The following is a 19,663-nucleotide window of genomic DNA, read 5'->3' as shown; positions in this document are numbered from 1 at the left end:
CAGAAAGTGTTGCATAGCAGCTAACGGAAGGTGTTACATATTGACTAACCTTGTGTTTTTCTTTGTTTTTCTGTTTTTTTTTTTAACCCCAAAAATCTGCTTTTCTAGACTTCTCAAAAAGCTTTAATTATGTTTTTTGCGTAAAATAGTTGTTGTAGTTTAAAGAGCATGTGTTTTTTGCTGTTGCTGGTAACGGCTTTAGTGTTGGGTTAAACCAAATAACATATGGAGAACAAGTGATTAAGTAATTCTGGAGGCCGTCACTAGGGCCTGGGCTCCACGGCATTGATGTTTTTCCTCAATCAGAGGGACTCAACTTCCCATAATCGTGTACAATTATTCAACGCATCAAAAGATGCAACATTTCACTTGTAAATTAGATGATTTCTGAACTCCTGATGTCCTGCCGCCTCCATGGACTTCATGTCAACAGAGTTTTGAGTGCGTCGTCTTGCAGCGATAATTGATAACAGTTATTAAGCTGTCAGATTCACTGCAGTCTGTCTGCATCTCGGCTTTACCGACACGAAACCAACAATTTGAGGATTTATCACCCAAGGAACTGAAATTATTGGCACGCAGCAAACATTTTACTCCCTGAGCCGGCTGGGCTTCAGTGTCAGAGACGTCGTCGTGATGCTCACCTCCCGCTGCTGCACATCTCGTGACGTGACCTCTTGTCCGCCGGAGATTACATCGTCGGCTCCGGCTGATGATCAGTAGTAATCTGGAGTTGTAGCTTCTCTGCCAAGTTTCTCCACCTTTTCCTTGTTCTCCTGATGCTCCTCGGTGAACCACATTCCCTAATTGCTCCGTAAATAATCTTATGGATGTTGTGATCTGCTTCCCCCCCCACACACACACATACACAGTTTGTTCCTGAATCACAGCAGATCCTATCTGGAGGCTCACGATGTAAAAACTTTGAATGTTTGGAGAGAATTTGAAGGTAGTTTTTCAAAAAGCCCCGGTGAGTTGTAAAGTGGGTCAGGTGTTAAGACGTTTCACAGGGGGGGGTGGAGGGGTTGGAATGGGGAGGAGGGGGGTAACGCTGAAATGTCCGCTGCTAAAGTAGGTCACGGTTAAACTTGATAAATGTCTCGTATGAGTGGGAGAGAGGCACTGTAGATATTCATCCGGGGCTGCAGAACAAAGAGCTTTATTCTTGAGGGAAGCGCCCGGCGGAGATGTTCAAGCCCGCGTTCTTGGAAGCGGCCTCAGATATTGGAGCGCAGACTCGACGTGAAGTTCAACAACCCGTTTTTTATTTTTTGAAAGAGCCTTAATGTTAGCTTAGCTAGCCGCTAACTTTGAAAGTGAGCTTTATTACCTTTAACCAAACACACTCATGTAAAGTGGATGACAAACTGATGCTTTTAGCCACTTTGCTTTCCCACTTGCAGTGTTATTTCACTCCAGCTGCTCCATTTTACCTTTTTTTAGTTACATTATTACGCCGCGCTTGACAGCTCTATTAACTACCATAAATACTGACGCAATTCATCAGATTCTGAAGTGGAGAAAAGCAGCTTTTGCTGATTTGCAACACTTTTCGGTAGTGAAATGTTTCACGTAAATCAGCTGATTCTGATGCAGAGAGAAGGGACTTAGTGCTGTTATGCAACAGTTTGTGTTAGTATGAAGAATAGCTTCCACCTTAATCAAGTAAATGGTCAAAGAATTACAGTGTGTCAAAGAGTGTGTGTTTTTACATGCCGCCGGCGACATCTCCGGTGTGAAAGGGTTAACCTAAAGGAAACTGATAGTAATTGTTGAGATGTAAACGTGTTTTATTCTGTTTGCCCTGTTTTTGACACCAGATTGTCTTGTAGTAGCAAAAAGTAGTAGTAGTAGCAAAACATTATTTTGTCTACGTTAAAGCCTAACCTTGTTAGCAACATGGAAAAAAACAAACTGATACGGCTAAAAAAAATTTATTGTGACTACGCTAACTCCAAACCTTGTTAGTAACATGAAAATAAAATAAAATTATACCGCTGACTGATTCCGCTAAGACAAACGTTACTGTGACTACGCTAACTCCCAACTTTTACTAAGTCATAAGTAAAAAAAACGTTAATGTGACTACGCTAACTCCCAACTTTATTAGTAACGCATAAGTAAAACAAACTTTAATGTGACTACGCTAACTCCAAACTTTATTAGTAACGCATAAGTAAAACAAACGTTAATGTGACTACGCTAACTCCAAACTTTATTAGTAACGCATAAGTAAAACAAACGTTAATGTGACTACGCTAACTCACAACTTTATTAGTAACTCATAAGTAAAACAAGCGTTAATGTGACTACGCTAACTCCCAACTTTATTAGTAACTCATAAGTAAAACAAACGTTAATGTGACTACGCTAACTCCCAACCCTGTTAGTAACACAAAAAAAAAACAAACTGATACCGCTGACTGATTCTGCTAAGACAAACATTACTGTGACTACGCTAATTCCCAACTTTATCAGTAACGCGTACAAAAAACAAATGTTACTGTGACTTCGCTATCTCTCAACTTTGTTCGTAACATGGAAAAAAAGTGCAGATTCCGCTAAGACAAACGTTAGTGTGACTACGGTAGCTCCCAACTTTGTTAGTACCGTGTAAGAAAAAAAACCATTACTGTTACAATGCTAGGTAAGTCGTAAGAAAAACAAACGTTACAGTGACTATGCTAACTCTTAACTTTGTTGGTAACGTGTAAGAATAACAAACATTATGTGACTACACTAACTCCCAACCTTGTTAGTAACACGTAAGAGAGCAAACTGTTAGCGCTAACCAAAATTCCAAACCTTGTTAGTAACGTAATAAAAGGACTGATTCCACTAAGGCAAACTTTACTGTGACTACGCTAACTCTCGACTTACAAATGTCACTGTGAAAATGCTAACTCAAGTTATGTTCGTAACATGTAAAAATACAAACGTTAGTGTGAGTACGCTAACTCCCCACATTGTTAGCAACATGGAAAAAAAAGTCAAATTGCTACCTGTTAGATACATTAGCGTATTCACAATCAAACCCACCCTTCTTTGCAGCTCTTAGAAAGGAACAGACTGATGTTTTGACAGTACGTCTCAAAATCACTTCCAGATCACGAAGCACAAACACAATGAAGCCTTATTGGTGGCGCTCTGGATTTTAAAGTACACTGCCGTTTTATGAAAAATTAAGGCTTTTAAGGGAATCTTATAGTTCAGAATATACGGTAATCAACTTTAGCTCCACCCTGAAACACAGAAGGTTCTATATCTAGATCAATTTTGTTCATTTTTGCTGCCATTCATGAATTTATGTCAGACGGTCAGATTCTTTTTCACCTCCTGCTGACCTCCTTAACTACCTGTAACACCGGCTATTTTGGAAAAGTACCGCCAACATTACCCCTCATTGCTGTGCTCGGGACTGTGCTACACACACACAGCTAGAGCACCTGCTGTTGATGGAACTCACCCCCGAATTAAACGGGCCTGCCCTGAAAATGACGGTGTTGTGCAGCAAGGTGAAGCGCGTTTGTGTGTCTGCAGCGGCCGCAGGAAGCCCGAGACTCTTTAGGGAGGCGATGGAGTAAAACACAGTGTTATTATGAAAAGTGTAACAATACTTGAGCTCCATTATGAAACCATAAACCACATTTAACCGTGGCATGCAGCCATATCCTGCAGACTGGAGGAGAAGTACTTTAGTGTGAAAAATCTCCCGGCAAGTTAAGAAAAGAGGAGTCGGAACCTCTTAGCGCTGTTGCGGTCAACCAAAAACTGCTGACGCTGGTGTTTGAAAACCATTTTTACCGTCTACCATAACCAGTTTTGGTCATTAATCAAGGACTTGGGGGGTTTTCTTGTGATTTTTGCATCATAACATGCTTTCTTCATTTATTTAATTTTATAATCTTTAGTTTTTGCTTCCATGGCAACACCAACTTTTTTCCAAAACTAGCCAAAATCCAGATTACGTAACTGTATAAGTACTTTGTAAAGCCGTCTTTTTTTCATTTATCTTAAAATTATGAGCACTTTATCAAAAAAGTATTTTTTTGTTTGTTTGTTTATTAACAATTTTTGCTGGTTTTTAACACAAAACCAATCTAGCTATTTGTGTTCATCATACGCTTGGATCATGTTTTAGTGGGCTTTACTTTAATTGTACAAAAAAGATTGATGCCAAGTAACGTCTTTTATTTATTGGACTTTTAGCTAGTTTTTAGCAAAAATCAATCAAGCTAGCCAGATTTTTGTTTACTGTACATCTGGGTAATGTTTAAATGACGTTACTTGCATAATTGCTAACCAAAACACAACAGTTGCATGGCCTTGAAAATATTGAATAAAATAATCGCCTTAAGTCTTTTAGTTTTCAGCACAATTTTTACAAAAAACATTCTACTTAGCCGTAACTTTTTTTTGTCCATTTCAGTATTTTATTTGCGTACTTGCATAGTTATGAGAAAACATGCTAATAAGAAAGTCTCCATTTATGTTTTTTTATTTATTAAATATGCGTGGCTAGTTTTTTAAGAAAAAGTCTTGCTATCCGTACATTTGTTTTGGCTAATGTTCACTGTGTGGTACGTCCATAGCTATTGGATGAAAAGAAGACTTTGACATTATGGTCACAAATTAAGGATGTTCATTATTTTAGCTTTCAGAGTAATTCCACAGGGAGTAAACTAAACATTATTGAGTTTAAGTTCAAAAATGTAACAAAGAAAAAAAAAAACAACTAGTAGGCCGTGTTTTTGTTTATCATGTATTTAAATAAAGTTTTAGTCGGCGTTACTTGCATATTTTTGAGACTAAATGTACAGACTCCATTCTATTTATTGAAATCTTGTAGCTCAGTTTTTTCCAGCTTTCTGAATTTAGTTTTTTGTAGATCTGGGTAATGTATTAGTTGGCATTATGTATGCAGTAATGAGACGATTTATGCCAACAAATAGTAACTTTGGCTTTAACAGAATGACAGAAATTAAACGTGTTAATTATTTTTCTTTAATTACAACTTTTGGCTCGTTATTTAAAAAAAATTCTAGTTAACTGTATTTATTGCGTTTACGTTTTTTTATTTATTAAAAACTTGTGACTCCATTTTTTGCGTGCAACAATCTAGCTAGCTGCAGTTTTGTTTATCGTGCATTTGGCTAATGTTGTAATTAGCGTTACTTGCATAGTTATGCGAAAATTAATGCAAATACGCGAGTCTCAGTTGCTTGCTAACCATATTTTTGTTTATTGTACATTGACGTAATTTTTTAGTAGGTGTTACTTGTATAGTTATTAGAGAATGTATGATAACAAATGCAAAACAGTCGTGTCTTTAACATCTTTGACAGAATTAAACGTGTTAATTCTTGTAGCTTTCAGGCTGATTTCCTTATTGCTACATTCATTAATTAAACGGAGCGCAGCTGTGATTCTAAAAATCCGGCTGAATGTGACCCCCGGTTGGTCCTGATGTTTCCTTTCTGTACTTTGTATCGTCTCAAGGTTTTCCAGTGAAAGTTTATTCTTCAGCTGGAGAAATGACAGCTTCACAGACCATAGAATGAGCCGTATTATCCCAGCGTCATTTCTGAGAAGACAGCCTTGCATTAATGTTTTTTTTTTTTCTGATGTTCCCTCTCTTTACAAAACATTAGTGTAAATAGTGTGAACTTTTCGCCACTATCTGACATTTCCACGTGTGAATTAGCCCTGGCGGACAAAGAGCCGTCCCGCTCTATGCCGGCTGTGTGCTTGTGGGCGGAAGCCTTATTGTGCGTCGTTACACAATCCCCGCATTCTGAGACATGATCCGCTTTGGTGAACTTTTCCTGAAAGCAGGGACTGAGACAGGAGATTGATTCCTCTGCTTTATGTCCTTCAGCGCCGCCATAGTGCCCGGCAGCTCTTGCCCACCTTCGGCACACGGAGCTATAGGCACCTCGACCTGCACTGTCACCCAATTCAGAGCACTGATTGATTTTTTTTTCTTTCTTCTGGCTCTCGGTGACTGTGTTAACAACAGAGTGCTGTATTTGCAGTTCACATGGCTCGCCGCTCTTGAAGATTCGGTGTAATGGCTGAATGGAGGTGTGCTCGGCGGAGCTGTCGAAGTGTTGCAGCTTGCCTTCGCTGCAGAACAAAGACAACAGGCTCTTTGTCCTGCTTTGAAAATGTGAAACCTGTCGTGCTTAGAAATCCGTCTGCTGCTGTCAGTGGATGTGTGGGTTTGTGGGTCTGTATGGATGCTGGAGGTATGCATATGAGCACAGCTTTGAGCTTACGTAACGCTGGTGTTCTACTGTCGTTTTCACCTGATGGAAGGCGGGTGAAATGGGTTTTCATGATGTTGGAACTTGTGTTTAGAAACGTCTCTTATCAAGCTTATAATTTAGCATTAGTTTTGCTTATTGTTTAATGTGCAAATATGTTGTTAGCGAAATTAATTAGAGCTAAATCTAAAAATCAGTTAAAAACAAATTTTGTTTTGAAGAGAAAGTTTGATCAAATCATGCAATATTTAACCAAAATGTGTCAAATCGTAACTTAATTCATTGTGTTGCTAGCCTAAATCTAAGAGTGTTCAATGTGTCGGCAGTAGAGAATCTATTTCATTTGCAGCTCTATTCCGATATATAAAAGACTTGGTGTCATATAATTTCAGCCGGGCACAAAGCGCAATTATCAATTTAGTTAGCACTTCTGTGTTTTGAAAAGGATGCCATACGTCACGGCCTAATTTGTCAAAGTCAACTGGTTTAACTTTAGTTCTGCCACAAACGATTATTTTAATAGTCGACTAATCAGCGATTATTTTTTCCGATTAGTTGACTAATCGGGTCATGCACAAAGTGGATGTAAAGCGCACATCTTAACCACGATTAGCTTTAAACTAACTAAGAACTAGATGTATAGCATTACCTGCAATAATGCTAGTGTGAATGCTGTGAATTTGGCCACTGAAATTGCTAGTGCTGATAGCTGAAGATGCTGAAATTGATAGCTAAAAACGCTTAAGCTGATGGCCAGCTAAAATATTAGTTAAATGCCAAAACTGTCTGAAAAGCTGAATATAAACCTAAGTAAGCCTTAACTGCTAGCATGTAGCAGAAATATTAGCTAAACTCCAAATTAGCCTAAAAAACTGAAAAATCCTAAATTAGAGAAAATAGCTAGCGTGTAGCTAAACTTCAAATTAGCCCAAAAAATTGAAAAAAAATCCTAAATTAGCTTAAAGAGCTAACGTGTAGCAGAAATATTAGCTAAACTACCAATTAGCCTAAAAAACAAAAAAATCCTAAATTAGCTAAAATAGCTAGCTTGTAGCCGAAATATTAGCCAAACTCCAAATTAGCCTAAAAAACTGAAAAAATCCTGAATTAGCTAAAATAGTTAGCGTGTAGCTAAACTTCAAATTAGCCTAAAAAAATTTTTAAAAATCCTAAATTAGCTAAAATAGCTAGCATGTAGCCAAAATATTAGCCAAACTCCAAATTAGCCTAAAAAACTGAAAAAAATGCTAAATTACCTAAAATAGTTAGCGTGTAGCTAAACTTCAAATTAGCCTAAAATTTTTTTTAAAAATCCTAAATTAGCTAAAATAGCTAGCATGTAGCCGAAATATTAGCCAAACTCCAAATTAGCCTAAAAAACTGAAAAAAATCCTAAATTAGCTAAAATAGTTAGCATGTAGCTGAAATATTAGCTAAACTCCAAATTAGCCTGCAAAAGAGAAAAAATAATAGTATTACTTGTTCGTGACTCAAGTTGTTGTGACTGAGGGACAGTCGAATGACTTAAAAAAAATTGTGAATATTTATGCAGCTCATCACAAAAATTCCATAGAGGAGCCTTGAACTCGAGACAAACTTTCTTTTGCACTCACCAAAGGTTTCAGTAGTCCGTTAAGACGGCTGGAACCGCGGTGGTCAGCTGACAGAAGGCCGCATGATGCATTTGTTTGTCGGCCGACTGCAAATCTGGTGCCAAAAGATTTTTGACTGCTTGTAAAATTCGCTGACAGATTAACCCGTAAGGGATGCTGCGGGGGCTTGTCCGGGATGCCATCACTTGTCCTGAGTCGCTTGTAAAAATATGAAACTGAAACTTGCAAAGCTGGAATTTAAGCTAATGTGTCACAGCGTGGCTTGTGTGTACCAGTGTGTCTCTCCTACTACAGTAGAGTCGCTGTAGACTTTTTGTAAAGATGCTAGCTGACGCTTCATTCGCTTTTCTCTTACTGTCTCGGCATTCTTTACCTTTATTTAGCATTAGCTTAGCTGCTAAATCCTGTATCTTTGACAGCTCCATTTGTGTAGTTTTGTGCTTTTAAGACACTTTTAAGCCACAAAAACATCAGAAAATTAAGTCTAAATAGGAACAGTTTAGCTAACCCCAGGTTTTAGCTAGCAGACACGCCCACATGTTGATTGAGAGGCATGTGCAACGTTTGTTTCTCAAATGGTGAAGAACTTTTAAACAAAACTTTTTTTTCTCTCAACGCCTTCAGGGTATATTTATCCAGAGATTACCATCCAGCCACTTTCTGTATTCCAAATGTGTCAGTCGTCACGGACAGCTGCTTCACTTCCTACACCTCTCTGGATCCGGTCGGGGTCGCCGGGGGCAGACTCCCGTGAACGAGTCCCACCCGTGTGGTTTCCATAATCGTCCTGCTCCCGAGGAGCTTCGTTTCACCAAAAGGCGCCGTGTTACTGAAGGAAGACTTTTTTTTGGCAAACTCTTCACTTAATTCTCGGATGTTAGCATTTTGCTCGAGGCGTCTTTCGTCCTTTTTTTTTTTATGACAACCAAATATGAGTTTTGCAAGCTTAGACGGATCCAATTTTACAAATGTTTCATTCAACCTTGAATGTCAACAGTTTTTAACTTAAACGTAGAAAAAAAAACCTCAAGTTCAGGCTCGCTTCTCTTACATTTCCAAGCGACTCGTTACTTTTAATGCGAGCAAGTCCGGGCTGTTTTTTCCCCCCTTTCCTTTCGCCGCTTGCACTCAGTTTACAGCTGCACCTGTTGCCGCGGAACAGTCCGGGGCTTCGGGGGATGGGGGTAGGGATGGATCTGACGAGAGAAAAACGCCGCCAGGGCCGCTAAGAGGCTCGGCGAGTGGAGTGGCCACTCGGCAGCGGCTCCTGTCTGCAGCTGTTAACCGCGCTGAAAAGACACTCGAGGTGCTTCCGGGCCCCGCGTGGCATTAGCCGGCTTTACTCAAGCACCCCTCCTGGTAAAAAATACAAAAAAAACGCTTCTTTTACCTCCAGTACTTAAGCTAAGCCCTCATTTCTTTTCACTGAAATAGCCACATTGTTCTGTACTCAATCTAGAATATTCATTGGCAGGAAAGAAGTTAAATTCCTACAATGGAGGAATTTAACGACAAGTAAAAAAACACAAAATGTGTTTTATGTTCTCGCCCAGATTTTCTGCTTTCAGATTTGTACCATATTTGCTAAATGCTTCATAATGAGGCCTTGGGGAGCGCAGGATTTTGAAAAACCTTTATTGACTTTGATCAGCAGAAAACCCTAAGAACCCTCACAGGATGTGCGTCTCTCCGGGGAGAAGTTCCTCATTTTCCACCTTAAAACTTTTAAGGACTTCTGTTTCTGGTGCTAACGAAGGCTTTGATGTGCTGCCCTCCCTCACTGAATCTACAGGAAGTTACAAACTGGTACAAACAGTTTGGTCAGAGCGGGGATGAGTCTGTTATGGGTTGAAGTCGAGATCAATCTGAGCAAAATCTTTTTCTGTTTTCTGTTTTTGTCAAAAAAATATCAATTTCAATATAATTAATACTTAAGAATTGCTAATAGTGAAACTAACTTCTGTTTAGCAGTAAAGTTTTTGTAAAATTGTATGAATGAAGAGCCAAATTCTACATCAAATGGTTTTTCCGATCTTCCTTATAATTCTCAGCCTCACAAAACGCTTTAACTTTTAGATTAATGGATCTTCCGCACCACAAGGCGAAGTTAAAGCTTTAGTTTGCTGATGATTTCTGGTTGTGTTTACTGATGTTGAAGTGATGGTTGATTGGTGCTCGGGACTCTGTCAAAATATTTAGTTGGGTGTTATTGGGAATACGCTAACAATGCTAACTTATAGCAGTGTCGGACTCTATTTTTACAAGTTGCTAGCAAGGTTGGGAGTTTTGGGTATTATGAATATGCTAATGCGGCTAACTTATAGCGGTGTCTGACTCTATTTTTACAAGTTGCTAGCAAGGTTGGAAGTTTTGAGTATTATGAATATGCTAATTTGGCTAACTTATAGTGGTGTCGGACTGTTTTTTTAACGTGTTGCTAGTAATTTTGGGAGTTATAGGTATTATGAATATGCTAATGCGGATAACTTGTAGCGGTGTTGGACTCCATTTTTGCAAGTTGCTAGCAAGGTTGGGAGTTTTGGGTATTATGAATATATGCTAATGCGGCTAACTTATAGCGGTGTTGGACTCCATTTTTGCAAGTTGCTAGCAAGGTTGGGAGTTTTGGGTATTATGAATATGCTAATGCGGCTAACTTATAGCGGTGTCTGACTCTATTTTTACAAGTTGCTAGCAAGGTTGGAAGTTTTGAGTATTATGAATATGCTAATTTGGCTAACTTATAGTGGTGTCGGACTGTTTTTTTAACGTGTTGCTAGTAATTTTGGGAGTTATAGGTATTATGAATATGCTAATGCGGATAACTTGTAGCGGTGTCCGACTCTATTTTTAAAAGTTGCTAGCAAGGTTGGGAGTTTTGGGTGTTATGAATATATGCTAATGCGGCTAACTTATAGCGGTGTCTGACTCTATTTTTACAAGTTCCTAGCAAAGTTGGGAGGTATGCGTATTATGAGTATGCTAATTTGGCTAACTTATAGTGGTGTCGGACTGTTTTTTTACGTGTTGCTAGTAATTTTGGGAGTTATGGGTATTATGAATATGCTAATGTGGCTAAATTATAGCGGTGTCGGACTCTATGTTTACAAGTTGCTAGCAAAGTTGGGAGGTATGGGTATTATGAATATGCTAATGTGGCTAACTAGAAGTGTCGGAACGTCTTTTTTTGACATGTTGCCATTAAGTTTAGTTACATTTGTTTTAGCGCCATCAGTTTCTTTGTCTTGTTGCAAACAAGATTGAGTTTTACAGGAGTTGTGCACAGCGGCTGACGTGTAGCGATGTTGGATTGTGGTATTTTTGTGTTACTAGCAAAGTTGGGAGGTAATGAAACCACAGTAACATTTGTGTTAGCGCTGTCAGTCGGTTTTTATGCGTTGCAAACGAGGTTGGGAGTTATTTGTATTGTGAATACGCTGATGAGCTAATGTGTTGCGATATCAGACTGTGTTTTTTTTTTTTTTGCTAACAAGATTAGAAGTTTGTGTAGTCACGGTAACGTTTGTTTTACCGCTTGCAGTCTGTTATGATACGTGTTACAAAAAACGTTGGGAGTTACGGGAATGGTCAATATGCTAATGCTTAGCCGTGTTAAAGTGTTGCTAACAAGGTTGGGAGTTAGCATAATTATGGTAATGTTTGTTTTGGATCCATCTGTCTGTTTTTTATTTGTTGTGTTACAAACAAGGTTGGAAGCTATGGGAATTGTGCATCCCTAACGCTGCTAATGTTAGCGCTGTTGGACTATGTTTTTTTACGTGTTACTTACAAGGTTGGAGCTTATCGTAGTTCCAGTAACATTTCTTTTAGTTTTGTTTGGTGACATGTTGCAAACAAAGTTGGGAGTTACAGGGATTGTGAATACGCTAACTCTTCTAACGCAACTAACGTGTAGCGTGTTACAAACAAGTTCTTGAGTTCCTGTGAACAGTTCATAGCCTTAGAAACTTGTATCTCTTTTTGTCTCACTTCGTGCGCCTCATATATTGCAGTTTTGAACATATAGACCAATTATTCACGGTGTACTTTAATATCCACAGATTAAAATACAGTCAGCTGAATACAAATGTTTAGCTTTTAGTACTGGCTTTTTATATGTGTTCTATGACTTTGATAGCCTTTCAAATATTGATTTAATGAGAGAATAATTTATTGTGCTTGTTCAGCTTAAGAAAATGTTGACTTTTGTGGTAGTTTTGAGGACTTAGCTCTGTGTTTTTACTGGATGTGAACAATATCTTGCTAACGCTTTAGTCTATTTTGGACCGGACCGGACTGGTCCTCTCCTGGCTGGTTTAAAATGGTCCAGGCAGTTTATGAAGCAAGTGTTTCCTTTTTATTGGACTATCTTGTCATAGCTAAGCGACTACAGCAAAATCTAATAACAACAACAATGGAGGTCGAGCATCAGCTCCTTTTTTTCATATTTGGGTTCTGGTATTTCTGATACACAAAGAATTTAATAATCAATGGATCTCATCGTGTGACTACAGTAGCTCCGCCCTAACTGGTTTGTTCCATTTTTCTATGGACTTACAACCAACAAAAATGGTTCTGCTCAATGGGCCCATTTTATAATGGAAACGCTCAAAATACCGGTCCAGAACGGTCCGGACCGCTCAGTGGAAACGAGGCAGAATGCTCAAGTCAGGTCTATAAAATCTTGTGTGTCTAACAATTCAAACAAATCCAGAAGTTCTGAAGCTTTTTTGCTGGAACAGTTTGGAAAAATAGATGGTTGTTTCCACATAAATGTACCCTGAAGGCAAAACAAGTCTTTAAAGACAACACTTTGTTTTGTTGTTTACAAAGTAGTTCCCTTGGATGCATAAACACGGTTTTGTTCTTCCTTGTATCCGTCAGGTGCCATCCTGGGACGCTCCGAGACCCAGAAGTGCATCTACTACAACTCCAGCTTTGAAAAAGATGGAACCAACCGCAGCGGCATCGAGCCCTGCTACGGCGAAAACGACAAGCGGCGGCACTGCTACGCCACGTGGAAGAACGTCTCGGGGAACATCGAGATCGTCAAGCAGGGCTGCTGGCTGGACGACATGAACTGCTACGACAGGTAAAGGAGTCTTAACTCTTCAGAAAGCCTCGTTTTCTGATTCAACTCGAGGTAAAACTTGAGCTTCCTGCAGAAGGAAGCGTATCAATGCCTTTCTTCCTGTCAAAGCGGCGGCCTTGGCTCATTCACACAACGGCCTCCTTTCTGTCAGCGTTCCTTATGACTTCATTCAGACGCTTCATGATTGTGAAGAACGTGCGAGCCCAGCAGTTTCATTACAGCCTTCCTTTGTCCTCCGTTCCTTTTATGATGATTTTTTTGTTTGAAATGACGCCTGCAGCTCATCATTGTGCTCCGCTTTTTGCAACAACAACCATCAAACTTGTTCAAACCTTGTCTTTTCTTAGACCATCTTTCTTTGTGCCATACATTCAGAAATCTTTAGGACTGAGATAAAAAGAAAACATACTTTTTTGTATGATTTAAGGAAATGAACTCAGATACTTTTCTCTATTCACACTATTTTGGGTTCTAGTTCTAAAGGATGGATAATGCTAAAAAGTTTCACACGTTCATTTGGTTCGTTTTCGTACTCAGTGCTCATTGTAGAGACTATTTCTTTTTAAATATATATAAAAAACACAACTTTATACTGATTTTTTTTTAAAGACGTGTCGTACAAACGTGCATACTATCAAAAAATGTGTCATCTACGCCATAAAATGCTGTTGAGCGCTGGAGTACACGTCCCAAACCTGTAGGTGGCAGTGTACTGTCAACTGTACATCCATGTTCGCCAATCAGAACCACTGTTGTTTGGTATTGTCACTAGTTTGCTCCTAACGAAGCAAATATGTTTGTAAAAACGGGCTAGCATGAGCCATTGGCGTGAACGTTCCACGACCTAACTGGATACTTGGATATCCGTCTTTCAATGCTCGGTAACTGAACCTGCGACTTTCCGTTGAAAAGTCAACTACTCCACCTTGACATCACAGTTGCTGTAGCAACACTGGGGTCACCGAGACCCTAAACCAGTGGCGTAGTGCAAAGAAGTGGACGAAACTGCCAGAATCAACCCTGCAGTTACAGCAATCGGTCACTAGGGGGCAGTAAACGTTGAGCGAAAATAGAAGACTAGCTAGTTTCTGTTCTGTCCAGATGACCCCACCCTTACATTGACGTGTCACCCCTCCAATGAAAATAGAAAATGATTGGAAAAAAATGCGTCCCAACGTTAACGTGCCTTGAATAGATAGAAAGTTGTTTCCAGTTTTTCAGATTGCTAGAGAACTGGACCGAGCAGGTGTGATGTCACCCATCAAAATTAACTTGGTTCAGTGCTCCAACCGACTAAAGTCAGCTCGGTCGTGAATTTTTTGCCATAAAGCCACATTGGAGCCAAAGGTTGTTCGTAACCGTTGGTCAGTCTAAGACGATGTTTCTATGGCAGGTACTCTGGCCAATCAGGAGTGGCCACTCCTACCACTTGAAAGTGGGCCCGGGAGAATTTGTTAAATATTTCTAACCTTGAGCTTGGGACCACCAACTTTTATCGAGGCATCTAATTGGAATTGAAATAGCTAAAAAGAATTGCGGAAAAAAAGACTGATTAGCAAAAACACATAAGAAAAAATAATCTAGCAGAGTGAGAATGGTTATGAGTAACAGCTGTTTAGTTCTCAAAATAAGTCTATGGGATTTTGGCTCATTGGAAATAGAGGCTACTTCCTGTTTGGAATGTGAAGGGGGAGGGGTCACTAGGTCTAGTTCATATATTTGCATTCACACTTAAGCGAACCGTACCAGGGTTCACTTCATTGTGATTCACACCAGAAATTGGATGTGCCGGACAAACGGAACCATCTAAGGGGACGAACTCTTGCGTGAATCAGTTTTTCCATTAATCAAGGCGTTTATTCGTGAAGAGAAGCAGAAGTAATACATTCCTGCAGGAAATAAAGCAGCAGTCTGAGCTCTAAATAGTTGAAATGACCTTGAGCTCAGCGTCTGTCCCTTTGTGCGCTTCTACTTTGAATAACTCGCTCAAGACTCCGTTTTAATTACCACAGCCGAGGACGTCTGGGGTGCGTTGGGGCTGATGGTCGCGCCCAGACCCGGGCCGGCGCACAGACACCAGGAGAGGCTGTTGCGATGGCTCCCTATCTCGCCCCGTTTGTGTTTTGCTTTGATCCCCTGAGCGATAAAGTTGCAGCGGGGTCTGGTTCTGGTACCTCTGCTCAGACGGCGCCGCCGGCCTCCCCCGGGAGCGCAGAGCAAGTCCAGGGCGGCTGCCACTTCCTCTGGCTTTTATCTGATGTGAGTGCCAGTGAAATGCGGGCCGTGTGATTGGGAGCGCGCTCGCGTCTTTCTTTGCATGTTTATTTGGCTGTGTGGGAGTTATTTTAGAAAGCCTTTGTTTCCGTCCTCGCCGGCTGCACATAAAAGAGGAATTTTGCCCTTCGGATGCTAATTTTCTTCTTTTTTTTGCCAAATGTTTTGTCTTTTATGAGCATTTTAATCAAATAAAAGCGCTTTAATGTCTTCTTTGACCTTTGCAGCAGTGAGTGCGTGGAGAAGAAGGAGAGTCCGGACGTCTACTTCTGCTGCTGCGAAGGGAACCTGTGCAACGAGAAGTTCATGCACGCTCCGGACGGGCCCCAACAGAACGACCATTCAACCGCTTACAGTACGTGCTGCTCAAACTCTTATGTTGTTGGTTTGCAAGTCTTTATTAATATTTAAAAAAAATGGTAAGTAAATTTAAAAAAAAATCGTGGAGGCTTTTATTTTGAAGGGTCAGTTTTATTCATAATAACTAGTTGGTTTCCAATTGCTTCCTCGGACATTAAAGCAAATAAAAAACAAATTATTGTTAGTTTGATGTTAAAAACCTGAAATTTTAATCACTTTTTAGTTTTATTTCTTTTTGAAAACTTAAGAAGTTAAAAAAAAACGTTTTTTATTCAAATCCTTTCATCTGTTTGGCCTCATAAAAGTTTTTAAACAAACTAAAAACACACCTGCGATTAATAAAAACAAGCCTATCTTTGATCACATATTTGGTTTTGTAGCCACATCTTAAACTTGTCACAGAAATGCTTCTCTTTGCGTCAATATACGTAAATTATGTGAAGACTTTTGTACAGTAAAGTATTACATGCTAGCACAAAGCAGCTTTTCTCTGTATCAGAATAAATCAGTTTACATTAATTGCGTAAAGACTTTACTGTAGTCAGGTGTTGCATATCAGCGCAAAAATGCATTTTTTGCGTTGATTGCCCCAACACTTTACTACAGTCAAGTTTTTCTTATTGGTGCAAAACTCTGATCTCTATTTTACGTTAATTCCGTAAAGACTTTACATTCATAAAGTGTTGAAAATCTGTGCAAAGCTGCTTTTTTCCACAGTTAAATAAGTCTGTTACGTTATTTGCCTAAACAAGTATTGTTAAGTGTTTCATGTCGGTGCAAAACTGCTTTTATCCATGTCGGAATAAATCGGTTAACGTTAGTTGTGGAAAGACTTTACGTTCGTTAAGTACTTCCTGTCTACGTAAAGCACCTTTTTTTTAAATAAGTCACTTTACGCTATTTGCCTAAACAATTATTTGCTATCGTAAAGTGTTGCATACTGGCGCAAATTTACTATTCTTTGCGTCAGGATAAGTTTTTTTACGTTAATTGCGTAAATACACTACGATAATAAAGTGTTGCATATCAACACAAAGCTGCTTCTCTCAGTGTCAGAATAAGTCGGTTTACGTTAATTGCTTAAAGACTTTAACTAAAGTCAAGTGTTGCATGTCTGTGGAAAGCTCCGTTTCTCCGTGGTTAAATAAGTCAGTTCACGTTATTAGCCTGAAACAATTTGCTACTGTAAAGTGTTGCATACCGGCGATGCTGTAGAATTTACTGGAATTACTCTAGTTGTGTAAATTGGTTAAAAAATGTTATGCTGTCAACTAAAAGTGTTTAAAAAGTAAAAGTTTTGAAAAGTTGTTTTTCTCTGTGCAATAAAAGCGTAATTCTGCAACGCAGTCGATCAATTATAACCATTTTTGTAAAGGTGGCTTTTAATTTGAAATCGTCACTTTCTGGAGGTTTTTGATTTGACGTTTAGCTTAATTCTTTTGCTGTTTTGTAGAAATCTAAAGATTTCAATCATTTGAAATAGTGTCACGAATAACTGCAAAGAAATGCCGGAATTTTCTCAGAGATGACGGAAATAATCCTGTAATTATTTTTTAGATTTTTAAAAATACATTAAAAGAACTGATCTCAGAATGATCTCATCGGATGCAAACATCAGAGGCGCCCCGGCGTGTCCGGGTGCAGTAGCGGGTTCTGGCGCTGCGGCGGCGCCTGTGACGTCCTTCACATCCGACTCGGCGCCCAGAGGCTCGTCTGTCTCTTTGCATCCCTCTGAATGTGACTCTGAGAAACCTGCAGAGAAGCTCTTCACAAAACACCCCGAGAGTCCGGCAGTGCAGCTGGTGCAGGCCCCCAAACCGCCGCCGCCGCCCCCGAGCCAGGCAGCTCTGACAGCTCAGGCCGGATAGGGCTGTCACACCTTGTGAGGGGGCGGCGGGCTCACCCGGAGACTCCCGCGGGGTTGGGCTCAGGTCAAAGCTGCAATATTTTTGGCAGGAGGATTACACCCCGTCACGGGACGCGCCCGCTAATCTGGCAGCGGGCGCGTGCGGTGAATGTCAGGACGGTCCCGATGAAAGCGTTCACCCTCTGTTGTTCTGTCCCCCCACAGCCACCTCCAACCCCTTCCCGCAGAAGCCGCAGCTCTTCAGCACCATGCTGTACTCGCTGGTTCCCATCGTGGGGCTCGCCGCCGTCGTCCTCTTCTCCTTCTGGATGTGGAGGCACCACAAACTGGCCTACCCCGCCCTGGTGCCCACCCACGTAAGTGTCCCCGCCGCCGCCGCTCTGGTTTCAGGTGTGGAGTCTCTGTCGGAGCAGCTACGACGTCTTAACGTCAGACGTTCTTCGTAAAAGCGGTCAAACAGCTTGACCTGCTCTTGTTGGTGAAACGGGCCAACCCGGCGAAGGAAGGGGCGGGGCTTCAGGAGAACAGCTTTTTCAGTTCCAAATGTCTAAATCCTGCTTCACTTTACGTCATTTTACCCAAAACCAGCGAGTTTCAGACGGTTTCTTCAAGATTCTGAGAGTTTTTCCTTTTCCTGTGAGTTTGAAGAAATCTCTTTGCGTTTTAGCAAGTTTCAGCAAGTTTTACCTCATTTCTGCCACTTTCTGGGGACTTCGGGGTTTTTTGTTTTTTTTTTGCAAGTTTTTACAAATTTCTAGTTTTATGCAAGTTTCTAAGAGTTTCTGCTGGTTCCTGCTAGTTTAATAAGTAAACATTTGATTTAGAGAGTTTCAGCTAGTTTCTGTCTGTGGGTTTCTTCAAGTTTCTGCGAGTTTTGTCAATCTTCTATGAGCGTTTGTAAGTATCTGTGGGTTTTAGCTAGTTTTTGCTGGTATTAACTAATTTCATCCAGTTTCAGCAAGTTTTTGCAAGTTTTGGCGAGTTTCTGTAAAATTTTGCGAGTTTTTTGCTAGTTTCTGTAAATTGTTGCTAGCTTTGGCTAGTCTATGTACGTCTTTGCGAGTTTTAGCTTGGTGCTTCAAGTTTTTGCGAGTTTTGGCTGGTTTGTGTAAGTTTTTTTGCTATTTCTTGTAAGTTTTTGCGAGTTTTGGCTAGTTTCAACAAGTTCTTGCTAGCTTTGGCTAGTTTATGTAAGTTTTTGCGAGTTTTAGCTTGGTGCTTTAAGTTTTTGCGAGTTTTGGCTAGTTTCTGTAAATGTTTGCGAGTTTTAGCTTGGTGATTCAAGTTTTTGCGAGTTCTGGCTAGTTTCTGCAAATTTTTTTGCGAGTTTCTGTAAATTTTTGCGAGTTTTGGCTAGTTTCTGTACGTTTTTGCTAGTTTTATCTACTTTCTCTAAGTTCTGGTAAGTTTCTGTTGGCTTTAGGTAGTTTTTGGTGGTGTTAGTTAATGTCTTCCAGTTGGTGCAATTTTCTGTAAGTTTTTGGGAGTTTTATCTAGTTTCTGTAAATTGTTGCTAGCTTTGGCTAGTTTATGTAAGTTTTTGCTGGGGTTAGCTAAAATATTTTCGGGAGTTTCTGCTAGTTTTTGTGAGTGTTTTGCAAGTGTCCGTATATTTTTTTCTAGTTTCTGCCACTTTTTACTGTTTTCTGTGTTTTTTTTGAGAGTTTCTGCCAGTTCCTCCGAGTTTGTGCCAGTTTCTCTTCATATTAGCTAGTATCTGTGAGTTTCTGAGAATTTATGTGAGCTGCTGCGGTTTTCTGCAAGTTTTTGAGAGTTTTTGCAAGTTTCTGTTGGGTTTTGCTAGTATCCGTGGGTGTCTGAGACTTTCTGTGAGTTAATGCTGGTTTTAGGTAGTTCCTGTGGGTTTGTTGACGTTTCTGTTAGTTCTGTGGGTTTTAGCTAGTTTCTCTGGGTTTCTGATAGTTATGGTTTGGGACGGTTTCTGTGAATTTGTGAGATTTTCTGTTATTATCTGCTGCATTCAATGAGTCTCTCCAAGTTTCTCCGTTTTTCTGAGTTACTGCTGTATTTACGGAGTTTCTCCGTGTTTTCTGTGGGTTGCATCGGCCGCAGCAGCTATATGCTGCACTGCAAAAAAAAGAGAAAAAGAAAGAAAGAAAGCAAAGCTCTCCACCGTATGGAAGAGGAGTCAGGGGCCTCTGCATTATTGATGAGGCTTTATATAGGCAAA

General features: G+C 40.0%; 1 protein-coding gene across 2 annotated transcripts in view; it reads left to right on the top strand.

Moving 5' to 3' along the window:
- LOC112156615 (activin receptor type-2A) overlaps window positions 1-19,663 on the top strand; it is a 53,126-nt gene that overhangs the window by 14,938 nt on the left and 18,525 nt on the right. For both annotated transcript variants that reach the window (XM_024288856.2, XM_024288857.2), the window contains exons 2-4: window positions 12,764-12,971; window positions 15,473-15,600; window positions 17,677-17,828. In XM_024288856.2, coding sequence (XP_024144624.1) covers window positions 12,764-12,971; window positions 15,473-15,600; window positions 17,677-17,828 — 488 coding nt within the window. The remainder of the gene's footprint in view (window positions 1-12,763; window positions 12,972-15,472; window positions 15,601-17,676; window positions 17,829-19,663) is intronic.

The sequence above is a fragment of the Oryzias melastigma genome, linkage group LG2 (genome assembly GCF_002922805.2).
Source record: "Oryzias melastigma strain HK-1 linkage group LG2, ASM292280v2, whole genome shotgun sequence".
Classification (NCBI taxonomy): domain Eukaryota; kingdom Metazoa; phylum Chordata; class Actinopteri; order Beloniformes; family Adrianichthyidae; genus Oryzias; species Oryzias melastigma.
The sequence above is the reverse complement of the archived record's forward strand: the minus strand, read 5'-3'. Positions and strand labels throughout refer to the sequence as shown.